The 14,237-nt window shown below is 35.1% G+C and overlaps 1 protein-coding gene across 1 annotated transcript; it reads right to left on the reverse strand.

Annotated features, from left to right (window-relative positions):
• Positions 1-1,006: 1,006 nt before the first annotated feature.
• Positions 1,007-14,085, reverse strand: btk (Bruton agammaglobulinemia tyrosine kinase). The gene is made up of 18 exons (XM_044127172.1): positions 13,986-14,085; positions 10,525-10,683; positions 10,322-10,426; positions 7,719-7,800; positions 7,426-7,557; positions 7,270-7,331; positions 7,013-7,200; positions 6,687-6,749; positions 6,458-6,512; positions 6,291-6,370; positions 5,867-5,994; positions 4,427-4,498; positions 2,857-3,028; positions 2,537-2,756; positions 2,320-2,384; positions 2,110-2,228; positions 1,558-1,715; positions 1,007-1,471 (listed from the first exon to the last, which is right to left on the reverse strand). Exons 2-18 carry the CDS (start codon positions 10,663-10,665, stop codon positions 1,400-1,402), a joined length of 1,914 nt encoding a protein of 637 aa, XP_043983107.1. The 5' UTR covers positions 10,666-10,683; positions 13,986-14,085; the 3' UTR covers positions 1,007-1,399.
• Positions 14,086-14,237: the final 152 nt, after the last annotated feature.

The raw sequence follows: 14,237 nt of genomic DNA on the forward strand, positions 1-14,237 counted from the left end.
ATTTTATAAAATTTACTTAAAAAACACGTTATATTATATTATATTATATTATATTATATTATATTATATTATATTATATTATATTATATTATATTATATTATATGATTTTTTTTTAAAAGGGAGTAGTTGTTTTTGCTTTTTACTTTCACTTTACTCCTACACTTACACTTTACAGGGTAAAGTAGTAGAGCACAGTGTTAATACTAACTTAATACTGTAAGTATTAATTTCATATGTTCTATTTTGAAATAAATTAATTTAGAAAGTGTTTCCACTTTTTATTTTTTGTGATTTTGTAATCAAGTTATTCATTTCTATTACATTTTTCATTCTAGTTTTTAAATTATTAGAATTTGCACATAAATTTATATTTTCTGTTTGTCTGATGACATAATTTACATGAGATGTTATGATCAGTTACTCAGTAATTGAGTAACTTTTCACAGAATATTGTTTTACTCTTTCTTGAGCATTTCCTTGGATAGCTACATTTTACTTTTACTTCAGTAAAAATATTCAATGCTGCTCTTATTGAATTGCAATTTTTGTTGACTCTGTCCACCTATGACTGCTTAATGTTTTTTGTTTTCCACACCTATCCACTCAGCCTTCTAAAAACAAGCTTTTATGAAATGTAAGGTGGCCTTGCTGCATACATCAGACCTTTTCATGTATTTATATGTTTACGTTCACCTAACTTGCACTTTGCATGAATTTTTCCAAATCTAAGTCAGATAATTACTAACATAAAGTATGTATTAATTATATTATTTATTGTATAGTATTTGAAAGTTTAAGCTTTTTGTGGTATTTTGTTAGCTTTGTTAGAAGAAAGCAATGAATGGATAAAGGAGGAATTTTTTTTAAGATCAGTAATGCTTCCAGATATTTTTCTATGCTTTTTAAAAAATATAATTACCATCTGCTTTGTTTAAAAATGCTTGTGTAAATAGGCTGAAAATAAACTGAAAATTGCTGATATTTGTATTTCATACATTTGCAAGCTCTTCTTACTTGGTGTTTATTTGTGCAACACATATTAGCTTACAAAGCTTATTTTCACATACAAAGGTGTTTGCAATGATTTCACAGAGTACAAGAAACAAAAATATCATGTTTTAATCGAGTAACCTCCAGTATAATATATATTAAAAAAAAAATCTAAATATGCTTCATGAAAATGTAGGACTGCATTTTTATTAATGTGATGTGAAAGCTAGTGACAAAAAGTGACATTTGCATTAAACCTATTCACATTCTAGATAAGCCTTAAAATGCTGCTCACTCCCACATTGAAGGTTTCAATTGTATTAACGATGCTTTGTCTTCAGAGATCCATGAGGAGCTTTTCTCTGGGGATCAGAGAGGTTTATTGTGTTACATAAATTATTCTCAGATCTATTGGAGTTCATACAGCAAATCCTGAACAGTCAGTGCCAGCTCCTGAAAGGTGGGTCTCTCATCTGCTTTCTGTAAAACAAAGGCGAATATTGATTGTTAACCTTTTTCATTTCAGTGTTTTCTGAGGCTCAGAGTGTGAGAGGAAAAGAGCTTACATCAGACCAACAGCTTGTCATGATGCTGTAGACCTTCTCATTGGCCAGCTGTGGACGGAAAAGGCGCAGGCCTCGGGACACCTGATCCACTATTTCTGTGTTGTTGAGGCGTTCATATGGAAGCTTCCCCAGTGTGTACACCTCCCACATTAAAACGCCTGATAAAGAACAAGCAAAGAAATGTTTAAAGAGTTGAAACCATTCAGAAACGATGCTTTACAAAAGTCTTGAGTCATTATCATTTGTCACCTCTTTCCAGGCTTTCTGAATGTCCACTAAAGTTTGTTGTCTGCTCAGTACCTGACAGTTTTCAGACATTTTTTGTTTATGGTTGTAAAATTATTTAATTCAGATGGAAAACTAGCATATTGACCTCAATGTTTTATGTTTAAACACTGCACAAGATGCTGTCATAATCAGACACAAAGTCCATAGATAAAGTTTGCAAAATTTATGAACAGATAATAAAGTTCACCTTTAATGTTTAATACTACCAGACTTGTAATTTCACTGGCAGTCCATATGAAGAAATGAACAGCTGTGACTTCTCACCGTAGGCCCAGATGTCAGACTTGCTGCTGAATTTGCAGTAAAGCAGTACTTCTGGAGGTGACCAACGAACTGGGAACTTTGAGCCTACTGAGCTCGTGTACTCATCATCCAAAACGTATCTAGGGGCATGGGAAAGGATTTTTAACACCACATTGTACACTCACATGCCTATTTTATTTTTTTCATTTTGTTACACATTAAACACTTTACCTTGACAGACCAAAGTCAGTCACTTTGACTGTGCCGTTACTATCTACTAGACAGTTCCTGGCAGCCTAAAGATAAAACAAACACATTGTGGATTAAGCATAATCATTAAACTTCTAGCCTTATCATGTAATACCAAACCACAGGTTATCCTCTCCCTAATTGGAATTGATTGAGATTTTTTGCTATTGTTTATTAACAGAACGTCCTTGTTGCTCACCAGGTCTCTGTGGATGTACTGGTGTACTTCAAGGTAGGCCATGCCCTCTGATACGTCTTTACACATTTCAAGAAGCTGGACGGTTGTTGGGTGCTGCTTCAGGCCTTCTTTTAGGTATGTCAGGAGGCAGCCATTTGCAAGAAACTCAGTCACAATGTAAATAGGTCTTTGTTTGGTGCAGACACCATACAGCTGCACCAAATTCTCATGGCGAAGCTTCCTTGTTTGAGCAAAATTAGAAGAAAATTAAGTTGTTATTTTTTCAAGGCATTTATGGGGTATAGCTTTCCTCATTTGACACATAAGTTCTGTAGCCTTACATCATGATTTTGGCTTCTTCTATGAAATCATCCTCAGACATGGAGCCCTCTTTAATCATCTTTATGGCCACATCATGCTGGCCCTGCCACTTTCCATACTTCACCACTCCAAACTGGCCATTTCCCAGCTCTTTGATGAATGTTAGATCACGAGGGTCGATCTCCCAAACACCTGAAGAAAGTAAGATGCATTTCAGTGCGTCAAACTTGGCATCAAAAGCTAGGAAGTAAAATTGACAAGCTTTATTTTTAGCTTCCTTGCAGAGTTGTGTGAAAACAATGAGTCAGCTTGACCAAAAGATATAAGATTAAATAGCTAATTGGTATAAAGACAGTAGCAATAAGTCCATTTAAAATATTTTCATATTTTTATCTTTTTATTTTACAAATACTGTAATATTAAACTCCCCAACATTTACTACAGTTACAGTTATAGTTACTACAGTTCAATACATTAGCAGGTAGCTAAACTACTCAGAAACTCAACAGCAAACTGAAACAAACAGCAGCAAAAAACATCATATTTTAGACATTAGAGGGGATGCTAACAATCATATTTCAATGTTTTGCTGTTACAGAGAACAGAAATAGAAGACACAATAACCTGAAAATTAATTTAAACTTATTCATATATATTTTAAATAGCATTAGCTTTGGAGAGGGTAGCTGACAACTAAAATATTTCAGTGGTTTTTGATTTTAGCACTAATTATGTTTTTAATACACTGCCAAAAATTACTCCAGCACTGAGTGTCAATACTTCCAGTTTTTTGTGGCATCTCACCTGAGTGAAAACATTCTGATTCCAACTCAGAAAACAATTTGATTCTCTAATTTTTTTCGTGCTAACCAATGTTAGCAATTGGAGTATGTAACAATATATTTATGGTATCTTGTTACATCGTTTTGTGTTCTAAATCAAATGGTACATGTTCACATGTAGACATTTACAAATTGATTTAATGAGTCACAAATATACACTGTGGATAGACTGTGATGCAAACAGGACTTATCTTAAAAACAAATTATTTTGTAGAGAATAAATTAAGCAAATATGAATAGTATAGAATGTTCTGCTTAAGGGAACATTCTATACCATTCATATTTGTACATCTACTGAAGCCAGTTTGTCTTTGGCTTCAGTTTTTTAAGACAGTCTTTTACTTGAAATTGCTCACAATATAAGTGCAAGTGCAATTAAGTACAGCACAAAGAATATGAGGTTTAGTCTTGTCAAAAGTTTCTCATACCACATAGTGCCCCAGTGGCATCAGGGGTTTTCACACAAGAACAATTTAGGAAACTCTATTATAAAGCTCCTAAATAAGAGAGACTAAATTGTGTTTTATAAAAGTGCGTCAGAAGTGGTTATTTTTATTTTTAGAGTACAAAGCAGATTTTGTTTCAACACTTTTTAATTAGAAAAAAATATGTTGTCATACCTTCAGCTTTAAAACATTAATTAGGGGAACTGCTATGATTTGATAGAGAACAATGAATGCCTCGTCGTCAGTCATGCGAGGTGAATTACTTGAAAATTTGACTGATTGTAGTTCAAATATGCTCTTACCATAACCCAGTCCTGCTGTGGATGGAGGTTGTGCCCGATTGGATACAATGTGCTTCAGCCTGCTGACCATACCTGGTGATTGGAAAAAACAAAACCACATTGGCAAGTTAGAAAGCAGTGCATACAAGTGTGCCTAAAGTCTGATGATTTTCCTGTACAGCTTATCTTGAATCAGCATTTTTATTTTCTGTATCTTATGACTAGGAAACCATCCCCAAAGGCAACTTTATGTTGGCCGTGACCTATATAAATAAATTAAACCGATATAAAGAGAGTCTTTTTCAGCTAAAAAACATATCATCATGCTATGAATGTCAGTATCTAGTAAGAGTAATGAGCTTTAGCAAATTAAACCTGCAGCTGCAGCTAGAGGGACTGTGGAACTGAGTTATCGAGGTAAACAAATATGTTTGTATGAACATGCAGAATCGTAGGAGAGATATGATTTATGGTCATGTAAGCTTCCTGATTCTGCTGCCCAGTTCTAGTCTCAGTAATACTGACTATATTTTAGATTTATAGCAAAAATGTATAGCAAATTTAAAATTTATTTATAATTTCTGCAATGATTCGTTTACTGGTATACAACATCTTGACCTACATCAATATATCATGCTACCAAAACTGATGGTTTTCTTGTCCATTAATTTTAAGAAAAAAAATACATTTTAGGTGTAAGAAACCCATCTAATGAGATTTGAAGTGGTATGAAAAAAGCACAACCTCACATATCCTGTTTATCTATTTTAGACATCTGTGCCTTCTTAGGTTCAAGTACATCCTGTCAAATAAGATCTGATGAAATAATGTTGTAGTAACACATTATATGACCTTGAGCCTTTCTACAGAAGGAAAATAAAAATAAGAAATGTAATAAACTTTACAAGAATTCAATTTAGAGATGCATAAAACTACTACATGTTTGATTCTTAAGACAGATGGAAATGGGCGTCACAGTTCTCAACAAATGTTTGGAGGTAAGTGAACCAAACCAGTTCTACAGTTCTTTCTCTCAAAACATACTGAAGAATTGGACAATTTTCTCTTTATTGACTTCACAATTGTAGGTCAGTGGGCTAAATAAAAAAAATCTTGATTGTCTAATTTCTAGACAATCCTGCAAGTTTTGTTTATAGATAAACCAACCAAGACCATATATGGTAGCACTTTGTTGGAGTTATGGCATTAAACGCATTCTTGTGTTGCGTAAATGAGGAATGTCTTGTAATTCCTCCATTTGCTGTTAGAATCAAAACTGCTACCACGTTCAGATTTTTGCAGCACATTTTTAAAACTATGATTGTTTGATTGTAATGAGAAAAAATCAGAACCAACAGCTAAGGCCACAAAGAAACCTGAAATTAATCAGGAAAATCTTAATATTTGCAGCTTGTAAAAAGAGTTATTTTGGCTGTCACGGTGACCAGATGTAGTATTGACCTGCTGCATTGTGCTGGTGATAGTTGATCAGCTCTGGGATAGTGTTGAAATGATGCTTTTCTGCCAGGTAAAACTGGCCCTGTGGGGTTGTGCAGATGTTATAATGTCTGCAGCTTCCACCTGAATCCCTGTAGAGAAAACAAGAATATCACATGAAGCCAGACTGGTCTTAATTATGGCTGTGCAGCTAATATCTCCTCACTGTTATCCACAGTTGGCTTCAGACTGAGATGAACAAAAAAAATTGTTCTGCAGACAGATTAGCCCAAGTTTTGCATGAATAATTTACATCTCCGTCCCTCTGTGGTTTGCAGTTTCCGCTTTCAGCACGCACAGTTCTTCTTTTCATAGGTTCATGCATGAGTGGAGTCAGGGGATGAACTATATAAATGGCAGTAGTGTTTTAACCAAGTATGTTACTTACACGCCACTTTTGGTGAACAGAGATACAGTGTATTTCCCGGCTTTGCTTGAGTCTCGTATCAGGAAACCTCCATCTTTGTTCTGAGAAGGGAAGCGCATTTCATAGTCTTAAAATTTCTTACAGTTAATTTAAGGATGAACAAATAAATCAAGCAGCATTGCGTTTACCTCAGATTTTAAAAGCTGCTCTGCTTGACTCCGACTCATGTTTTTGCAGTACCAGCTGTGAAAATAAATGTCATAGTCACTTTACTCTATTAGAAGAATGTACTATAAGCGATGGAGTTACACAATAAAATTAAGATAATTCAAACAATTAAGATTACTCTTGAATAAAATAGAGACATGTACAATATCAAACACCAATTTGTTGGCAGAACATTATTTTTGAACTCACTCAAATTTTTCAAGCCCTTTTTCTGCTTCCACCACATAATTACTTGGTATGTAGCCTTCTTTCCTGCAGAAAAAAAAGATGTCCACAAAATTGTCAAATCATCAAAAAATATGTCTTTTGGAAGCATAATGCATTTTATTTTTAAAGTTCAAAGTATTCAGATATTCTGAGGTTGTTCCTTTTTCTTTTTCACTCATCGTGGTGCAAGGGGTTCCTATTTCATATCCGTATGGCCCAAAGGATGAAGTCACTTAGGATTAATATATTTTTGCGTAAATCCATCCAAATTTGTATTGTTTTGCTTTGCTGTGTTAAAGCTGTCTCACCCATATTTGTCTCTGGCTTTCCACCAGTTGGGGTCGGACCTCTCCAGGATGGTGTACTCCTCGTCCTTCCTCAGCTCCAGGTCCTGGGGAGTCATTGGTGCGTAATCGTACTCAGCTACTACAGTCATGCTTGCAGACTGTGCTTGAGGCTCAGGTGGTCCTGGAGGCAAAGGGCGACCAGGTTTTTCCTGAAACAATTTTAGGTTGTTGAGTAAATTCAGAACAAACTGGTCTATATTATGAATCTAAATGTATACCTCTGTTGGGGTTGGGGGAAGTGGTTTTCTGGACATTCGTCGACTCGGTGAAGATTTAAAACCTGTCATTAATGAAGGCATCAATGATTTAAAACTTCAAAAATTCGTGTTTTGTTTCAACTTCAAACTCAACCCTGACAGAAGTCGCCTTCTTACCATTTTTAGCAGAACTTTCCAGAACTTTGCAGCCCATAGCTTGTTTAACTTCCTGTTGGCAGCAAAGCCACACCCCATCCACCCAGAAACAGGGATGATACTTCTGCATCAGATCTTTGTTGAAGCGGACCACTATGAGCAACATTAGCACACATGAATTCATGCACAGCACATTTACATAAAATCAGCATTTGCATGGACGTCCAACTCCTCTGTCACACAAGATGTTGAGATAAAGACACCAAAGTTTATCAGATGAACACAACGTTGAAGTCTAAATTTGTTTTACTCACTTTCTTTTAGCTTCTTTATCCACGATGCTCGGATGTCGTCAGTTTTTGCGAAGATGTACAACGGCCCTTCATCATAAACGATCTGTGGAAAAAAAACAAGAATCAATTAAAACTACTGTTCTCAAAATCTGCTTCCAGTACCAATATCAGAACTTTGGGATGTTTTTAACAGTACCCTGAGGAAATTCTGAGGATATTCACAATTTTGAAAGGTTTTAAAAACTGTATTGGATGTCATTGGATAAATATATGCTGGTGGCTATTTGTACAGGGTACCATTTTCATTTCATGTAATTTTAATTATCTTCCAGTGCCAAGTTCAAAAACCAGTAGTCCAACCCTTCCCAGACTGATATGTGTCATAATCTTTGTTTCGCAGCTGCTTTTTTTTTATTGATAGGAACATGCTGTCTTGCTTTTTGACCCACTTCCTTTTGTCAGAGAGATTCCTGTTAAATGAACAGAAATCATTCTGAATGTGACTTGTGAATTTGACCCTAGCTCTCCAAACAGGTTGTCAATCACATTTTTATTCTTAATGTAACAAGGAAAACAATTATATTTTCACATACTATCAGGTTGGTTTGGATAACTGCTTCCCTCAATAGATGTAACTATTATTTATTCAGGTTGATAAGGTGTCATGATAAGAGTCAAGCGATGCAACCTGGATCAGAACCAAAAGAGTGCAACATAGATTATTTACATTTGCTACATCATACGTATGGTTTGAGCATTTTTTGATATTGTGATAAAAAAAATCATAAAATCAATAGCCACAACAAAAGTAATTTGTAATGGCATAAAAGCATGGATATGAACTGGTTTGGTTATGGAAATGAAATGGAAGTAGGAAATTGACAAAATGCTGATCACTGGACACGAAAGAGTGGCAAAACCTGTATAAACACATTTATTGAAAAAAGTGGCATGCTAGACTGACTTAATGAGAAGCATATCGACAGAAGTGCAAAGTCACATGCCATTTTTATATAGATATCACAATGTTTCATATTAAGGCAGCCATCTTGGACTTTGAAGTAGGGATGGATGAGATTTCCCATTCAGCCCTTCCAGGTCCTAGATGAAATTTTGAATTTCTATGGACTTGTCTGTACCCTTTCCCAATTTCAAAACAGGAAATCTTTTCATGTGAGTAAATATAAAACAAATAGTTATGTCACATCCTTCAACCAGTCATGCAGTATCAGCTAAGTTTGTTCTCTCTCTCTTTTTCTTTATTGTTGAGACATACAGGAACCTGAAAGAGTCCAAGTCCTCCTGCAATGTTTTGTTCTTCAAGAATACCATCTTTACATACTTTCTAAAACTGTTGCATTAGGAAATAAAATAAACAATGAATAAATGTTTCATTTTGACAGTGCCTTTCACAGACATAGTTATAAAGTGCAGTGCAAAATCAGATATGCTGGAAACACCTACAAAAATGTGGTTTTGTAAACAGAAATAAGAGACTGAATGTAATATTTTAAAGTGAATTTTGAGTTTAGCAGGTTGGCTAGATAAAACTGGATGTGTATTATCACATATGACAGACTGTCACAAGAAATAGCTGCTGTTTTTTTATGACTTGAAAAAAAGAGAAAAGCTTTGTCTCTTCCAGCAAGTCGAATAAATGGGATTATACAATTAACAACAGTTTCAAGTTCAGAGGATTCAACAACTCACAACTAAAAGAAGCAAGATTGTGATAGAGATTTTAATTTTAAGTTCAGAGTCTAATTAGTTATAGATACTGAATGCTGGACTTTGTAAATGAAGAAATCAATTGCTCGGCTGATGTTCAAGTGTATTTTAGGCTAACAATCATTGTTTCTATTTTACTTAAACTTAAAAAGTATATTATTATCAGCCAGCCAGACTTTATTTATTTTAGGCAGTTAAAATCTGAGTGATGCCTGCTAGAAGTACAGAAAATGAAAATATTTCTGCTCCGAGTATTGATCCTTGAGGAATCCCACAGTTTGAAGAAACTTTCTCAAGTCACAATTTATCTTCTAAATTGTGATTTTAAATGTGATTTAGTTTTTTTATTCTTTCCAAATAGTTTTTTGAAACTTGAGACATGTTAAACGTGACATTGCAAAGTTACACAAAAATTCTTACATTCTTACTTTTTTCTTAATAAATACAATTTGTCAGTTAAAATAAATTAAAAGAAGATAAGATTAGGACATAAAAAATTTAGATTTTTAAATCTAAATTTTTTAGAGAATTTTTCTTATTGGCTTTACTTCTTATGTGAGATATGAACGGGATAAACTTTTTGATTTCGCTGATGGCTGATGGTACTTTCTTACTTTCATTACTTAAACAGTGGCACCTGGACTGCTTCTGAAAGCCCCTTGTTATCTGAAACAGTTTCACTTCTTAAGAATGGACTTTCACAAACTCAGACACTTGCAGTTTTAGTTTGAAAAGAAAAAAACAAGTTAAAATTGTTTGTTGTGATGCATCTTGAGTGCAGTTGATTATAACTTGATGATCATTCAACAGTTTTCAGCTTGAAGAAGTAAAAAATTAAACCAACTGAACTTTATATTTTAGTTTATTTCTGAAGAGTATGTTGAGAAAAGATTTACCTGGAATGCATACATGCGTTCCTGTGGGGCGTTGGGCTCTGGTTGGACCGTCTCCACACACTTAATCTTCTCTAGGTCCACCGCCCCTTTTAAACCTTTCCGCTTCTGCTCAACAAATGGCAGAAGAAAAAAAAGAACGCAGATTTAAGTTTTTCCACCCAAAATAATGTTAAATGTGACTCAGTTTGTCTTCAGGTACACACCCCTTTCTCAGAGTCAAAATCATAGTAGGCTATTTTTTCCTGGGTGAGAATGAACCACCTCTCCTTGTAATTTAGAGGAGAGGTCTTCTTCTTCTGCTGAGATCGCTTGATGAAGATTTCTTCCATTAGATTGTCTGACATGATTCAGTTTCGCTTAATCTGCAAAGAAACAAGTGATCGATAGTTAATCATTTTATGGTAGGAGAACGAAGTGAAACAGCAACTTAACTCTGACTGCAGTCTCTTTTTGTGTTGTAAGTCACACCCTTCACCACGGGGTCTTATGTTTCTAATTCAGCTGTTCCAGTTCCTTCCACTGAATTTTTGAGTGCCTACTCTCTTTTCACAGTCACAGCAATGCTGATATGACAGATGAGAGACTCAGTGACTGATTAAAAGTTGGTTTGCATAAACTCTGCATTTCGTGCAAGCAGCTCCCTTTGTTTCCAGCATTTCCCCCTTTGGCATTTCTGTTTTCCTCAACTCTGACAATATGGCAGAGATGTAAAATATGACTTGCTTTGGGAATTTGTAATCTAAACCCCCAAAAGTAAATAGCCCATGGTTGCTTTAGTAATTTGATTTGCAAATCAGGAACTAGTGATGAACATCAAACAAATAAAGAAGTGTTTGTTTGATTTACCTTATTTTTTATACTGTTAATAATAACAGAAAATACTAAAATTCCTGGCAGAAGATAAAAACTGACCAGTTTTTAAATTGTCTTGGTATCTTCCAGATAACAGCTTGCGCCAGCAAACCGTATACTTCCTGTCGTGACGTCAGCGCCCATTTCAAATAGGGAGGAAGGTTTTGGGGTTTTTTAATTTGAAGTCATCATGATTTTAGAAATGTTCTTGTTCACCTATGTTGATTTTGTGGCAAAAACCTACGTGAGACAGCATGTTTAAGGTGCACAGAAGGAATAAAAGAATGTTTTGTTATCAGATTTTCTCATTAGAAAGCAGTAATGGATATTCCTCCAAAAAACATGACCATTAATTTGTTTATCTAAATTGCCCTTAGGTATGAGTATAAGTGTGGTTGTCTGTCCTGTTTGTCTCTGTGTTGTCTTGTGATAGATTGGACAAACAGAAAGTTGTATTTCAAATTTAAAGTAATACAAGCGTTTTATAACTAAAAGACACAAAAAATTGGCCTGTTTTCTCATATTTTGCCACCATCCACCTTCAGTTTGCACAAAGTTGAGTTATTGACAGAATGGGATAAACAAATAGGACAGGGGAAAAAATGCGTCCGGCAGTCACAAAAGACAATGGTTGCTAGGAATTAGATAAAAGATGGGTCATTTTGTACTTTTTTTATTTGTATGCAATCTTTTTGATTTGTTTGCTTCTCACCCCGGGTCCTTTGTTTTCCTGTTAAGTATTTTCAATTACCCAGAGTACAAATGATGTTATATAAGTAAACTTCCCTTATGTTTCTGTGTTATTTTAAACATGATAAGAAAATCATACCAAATTTAAATGTCTGCTTATCTGTTTTTCACTAGAAAAGAAAACAAAAACAAACAAGCTCGTAGTTCAAATTAGGAACATCAGATTCAAAGACCCAGAAACTTATCACACGAAGGTTCTCGGAGTTTGGAGAAACATGAAACGTGTTCACCTGGATTACCTCGTATAAAGTATCACAAAGCAACCTTTCTTTGACACGCATTTATTGCGACGTATAATAAACAGATTAAAGATACACAGGCAAATTAACGAGGGTGTCATTTCAGTTTATGGCTGCTGTATTGTTTCTGTTTTTTGCCACCTTGCAACACAGAAACTGAAAGTTTCACCTCCAAAGCCAGAAATGCTAACTTGTTAGGTTAAAGGCAAGCTCTTGATATACACTTTGTAAGAAGAGCTTATAGAAATAACATTTAAATAATACAGAAATAATATAAAGTATTGTTTTAAGTATCCTTAATTTGGGTTACTTCTTATAAAATTGTAGAAACAAATGGAATTGTAACTTGATAGTTTATCTAAATGTAATAAATGTTCTACTAAAGGCTGAGTCGGTGTGTTGTAAAGATCGCTTTGGATGAAACCTTTGCAGAACCAGAGGTGGCACCGCATCCACAGACCTCTTTTGTCTTGAAACACAGCAAGTGTCTCATGGTGGAAGGCGGTTCAACAGTGCCAACCTCGGGTTTTTATCACATAGCTGAAAGCTCACAGTGTGTGAGTCTCTGTCAGATGTGTTTGCAGTTCAGTCTAAACCTATTTTGGGCCTGTGAGCACTTCCTTTTATCATCTGAACTGGAACAGTAACTCTACAAGAAGCTTCAGTCACTCCCTGCTATCACCAGGACGGTGACATTTCTTAACGCAGCAGCGGCAGCACTCGTTACCATTGTTTTGCCGTCATAGTCGGAGAGTGATGTTCCCCATTCTGAGAAACATTGTTTACCCATTCCTCATTCGCCACCACCATTGTTTTTTCACATCACTTACCCGGCAACTCAGATAATCTGATTCCGGTCCATTTGCCTTATAGCCTTTTAACATCTTAAACTATAAATTATAATTTGATATACACAATTGCTACCAAAAAAGGTACTTATTTTTGTCTTTTTTTAAAGAGAGTTGACTCATGGTGGCTGACACAGGCAAACTAAAGAGGGAAGTTGCATCAGGGTTACACTGAAATATGAAGGGAGAAGAAACCCAATACCCTGCAGCACTTCTACCTGACATTGCTTTAAAAATGATAATTTGCACGATTTAAATACATGATGTGAGTCTGTTGACCTTGTCAAAGTTAATAAATATCCATACAGGCTCACATTCTTTTCAAATAAAACACATTGCATTGGCAGTTTTAGCTCAATGTCTAACAAGTTTCTTGTTTTTTTTTATGTGGTCACGAGGAATTAGCCTGTAGGAAACAATCAATTTAAAAGTTTGAAATAAATAATAATAAATGCCAGGAAACAGAGCCAAAGCTTAAAACACTTTGTTAAGGAGGAATGTCCCAAGATGCCCTCTTCCCTGATGTTTCCTTACAGATAAGTACATTAGAAAAAATTCCCAGTGAGCAAATACAGAAGAAACAAAAATGCTTTCAGTCACCAGTTTAACCTTGAGTTGATCTGTGAAATATATTTTGCTAGAAATGTTACTCTTGGCAGAATTGAATTTAAGTTTCTAACCACATGAAACTATCTGATCAGCTTAATCTCTTTAAGCTGATCTTCAGATGTAGCTGTATGAACATGCATTTCACAAACATAAGATACCTAAATAATTAATCAACAATGCGCTTCAGCAGTTTTAGTGCAAACTATTTTAAAATTTGCATATAAACGTACAAATTTCAGGGCTAGTTAAAAACACAATCAGCTGTATCTCCAGACCTCTTGAGAATTCACATCTTTTCAAAGCAGAAATGGCTGAAAATACAGACTGACCTCACAGCACAGTGTTTTAATCAGTGTGGTCACTTACCCCTGCACCTGAAAACACCAAAGCATCAGACAAACACAGCACACCTAAAAGCTGTGACATGAAACTTCTGCTTGCTCTTCATAAAATGTGTGATAGTCTGTGATGCAAGAAGTTAAAACACACCCACAGAGAGGAATCGGCTCAGCTTACTTCCTCTTTTTCTTCCTGCTCATTTTCATATCAGCCTTCTGGACACTTTTGGTGATAAGTTTGAAGCGGGTTAAACATTTTTCAGAGCTCCATATTTAGCTG

Source organism: Gambusia affinis, linkage group LG09 (assembly GCF_019740435.1).
Source record: "Gambusia affinis linkage group LG09, SWU_Gaff_1.0, whole genome shotgun sequence".
NCBI classification, from domain to species: Eukaryota; Metazoa; Chordata; class Actinopteri; order Cyprinodontiformes; family Poeciliidae; genus Gambusia; species Gambusia affinis.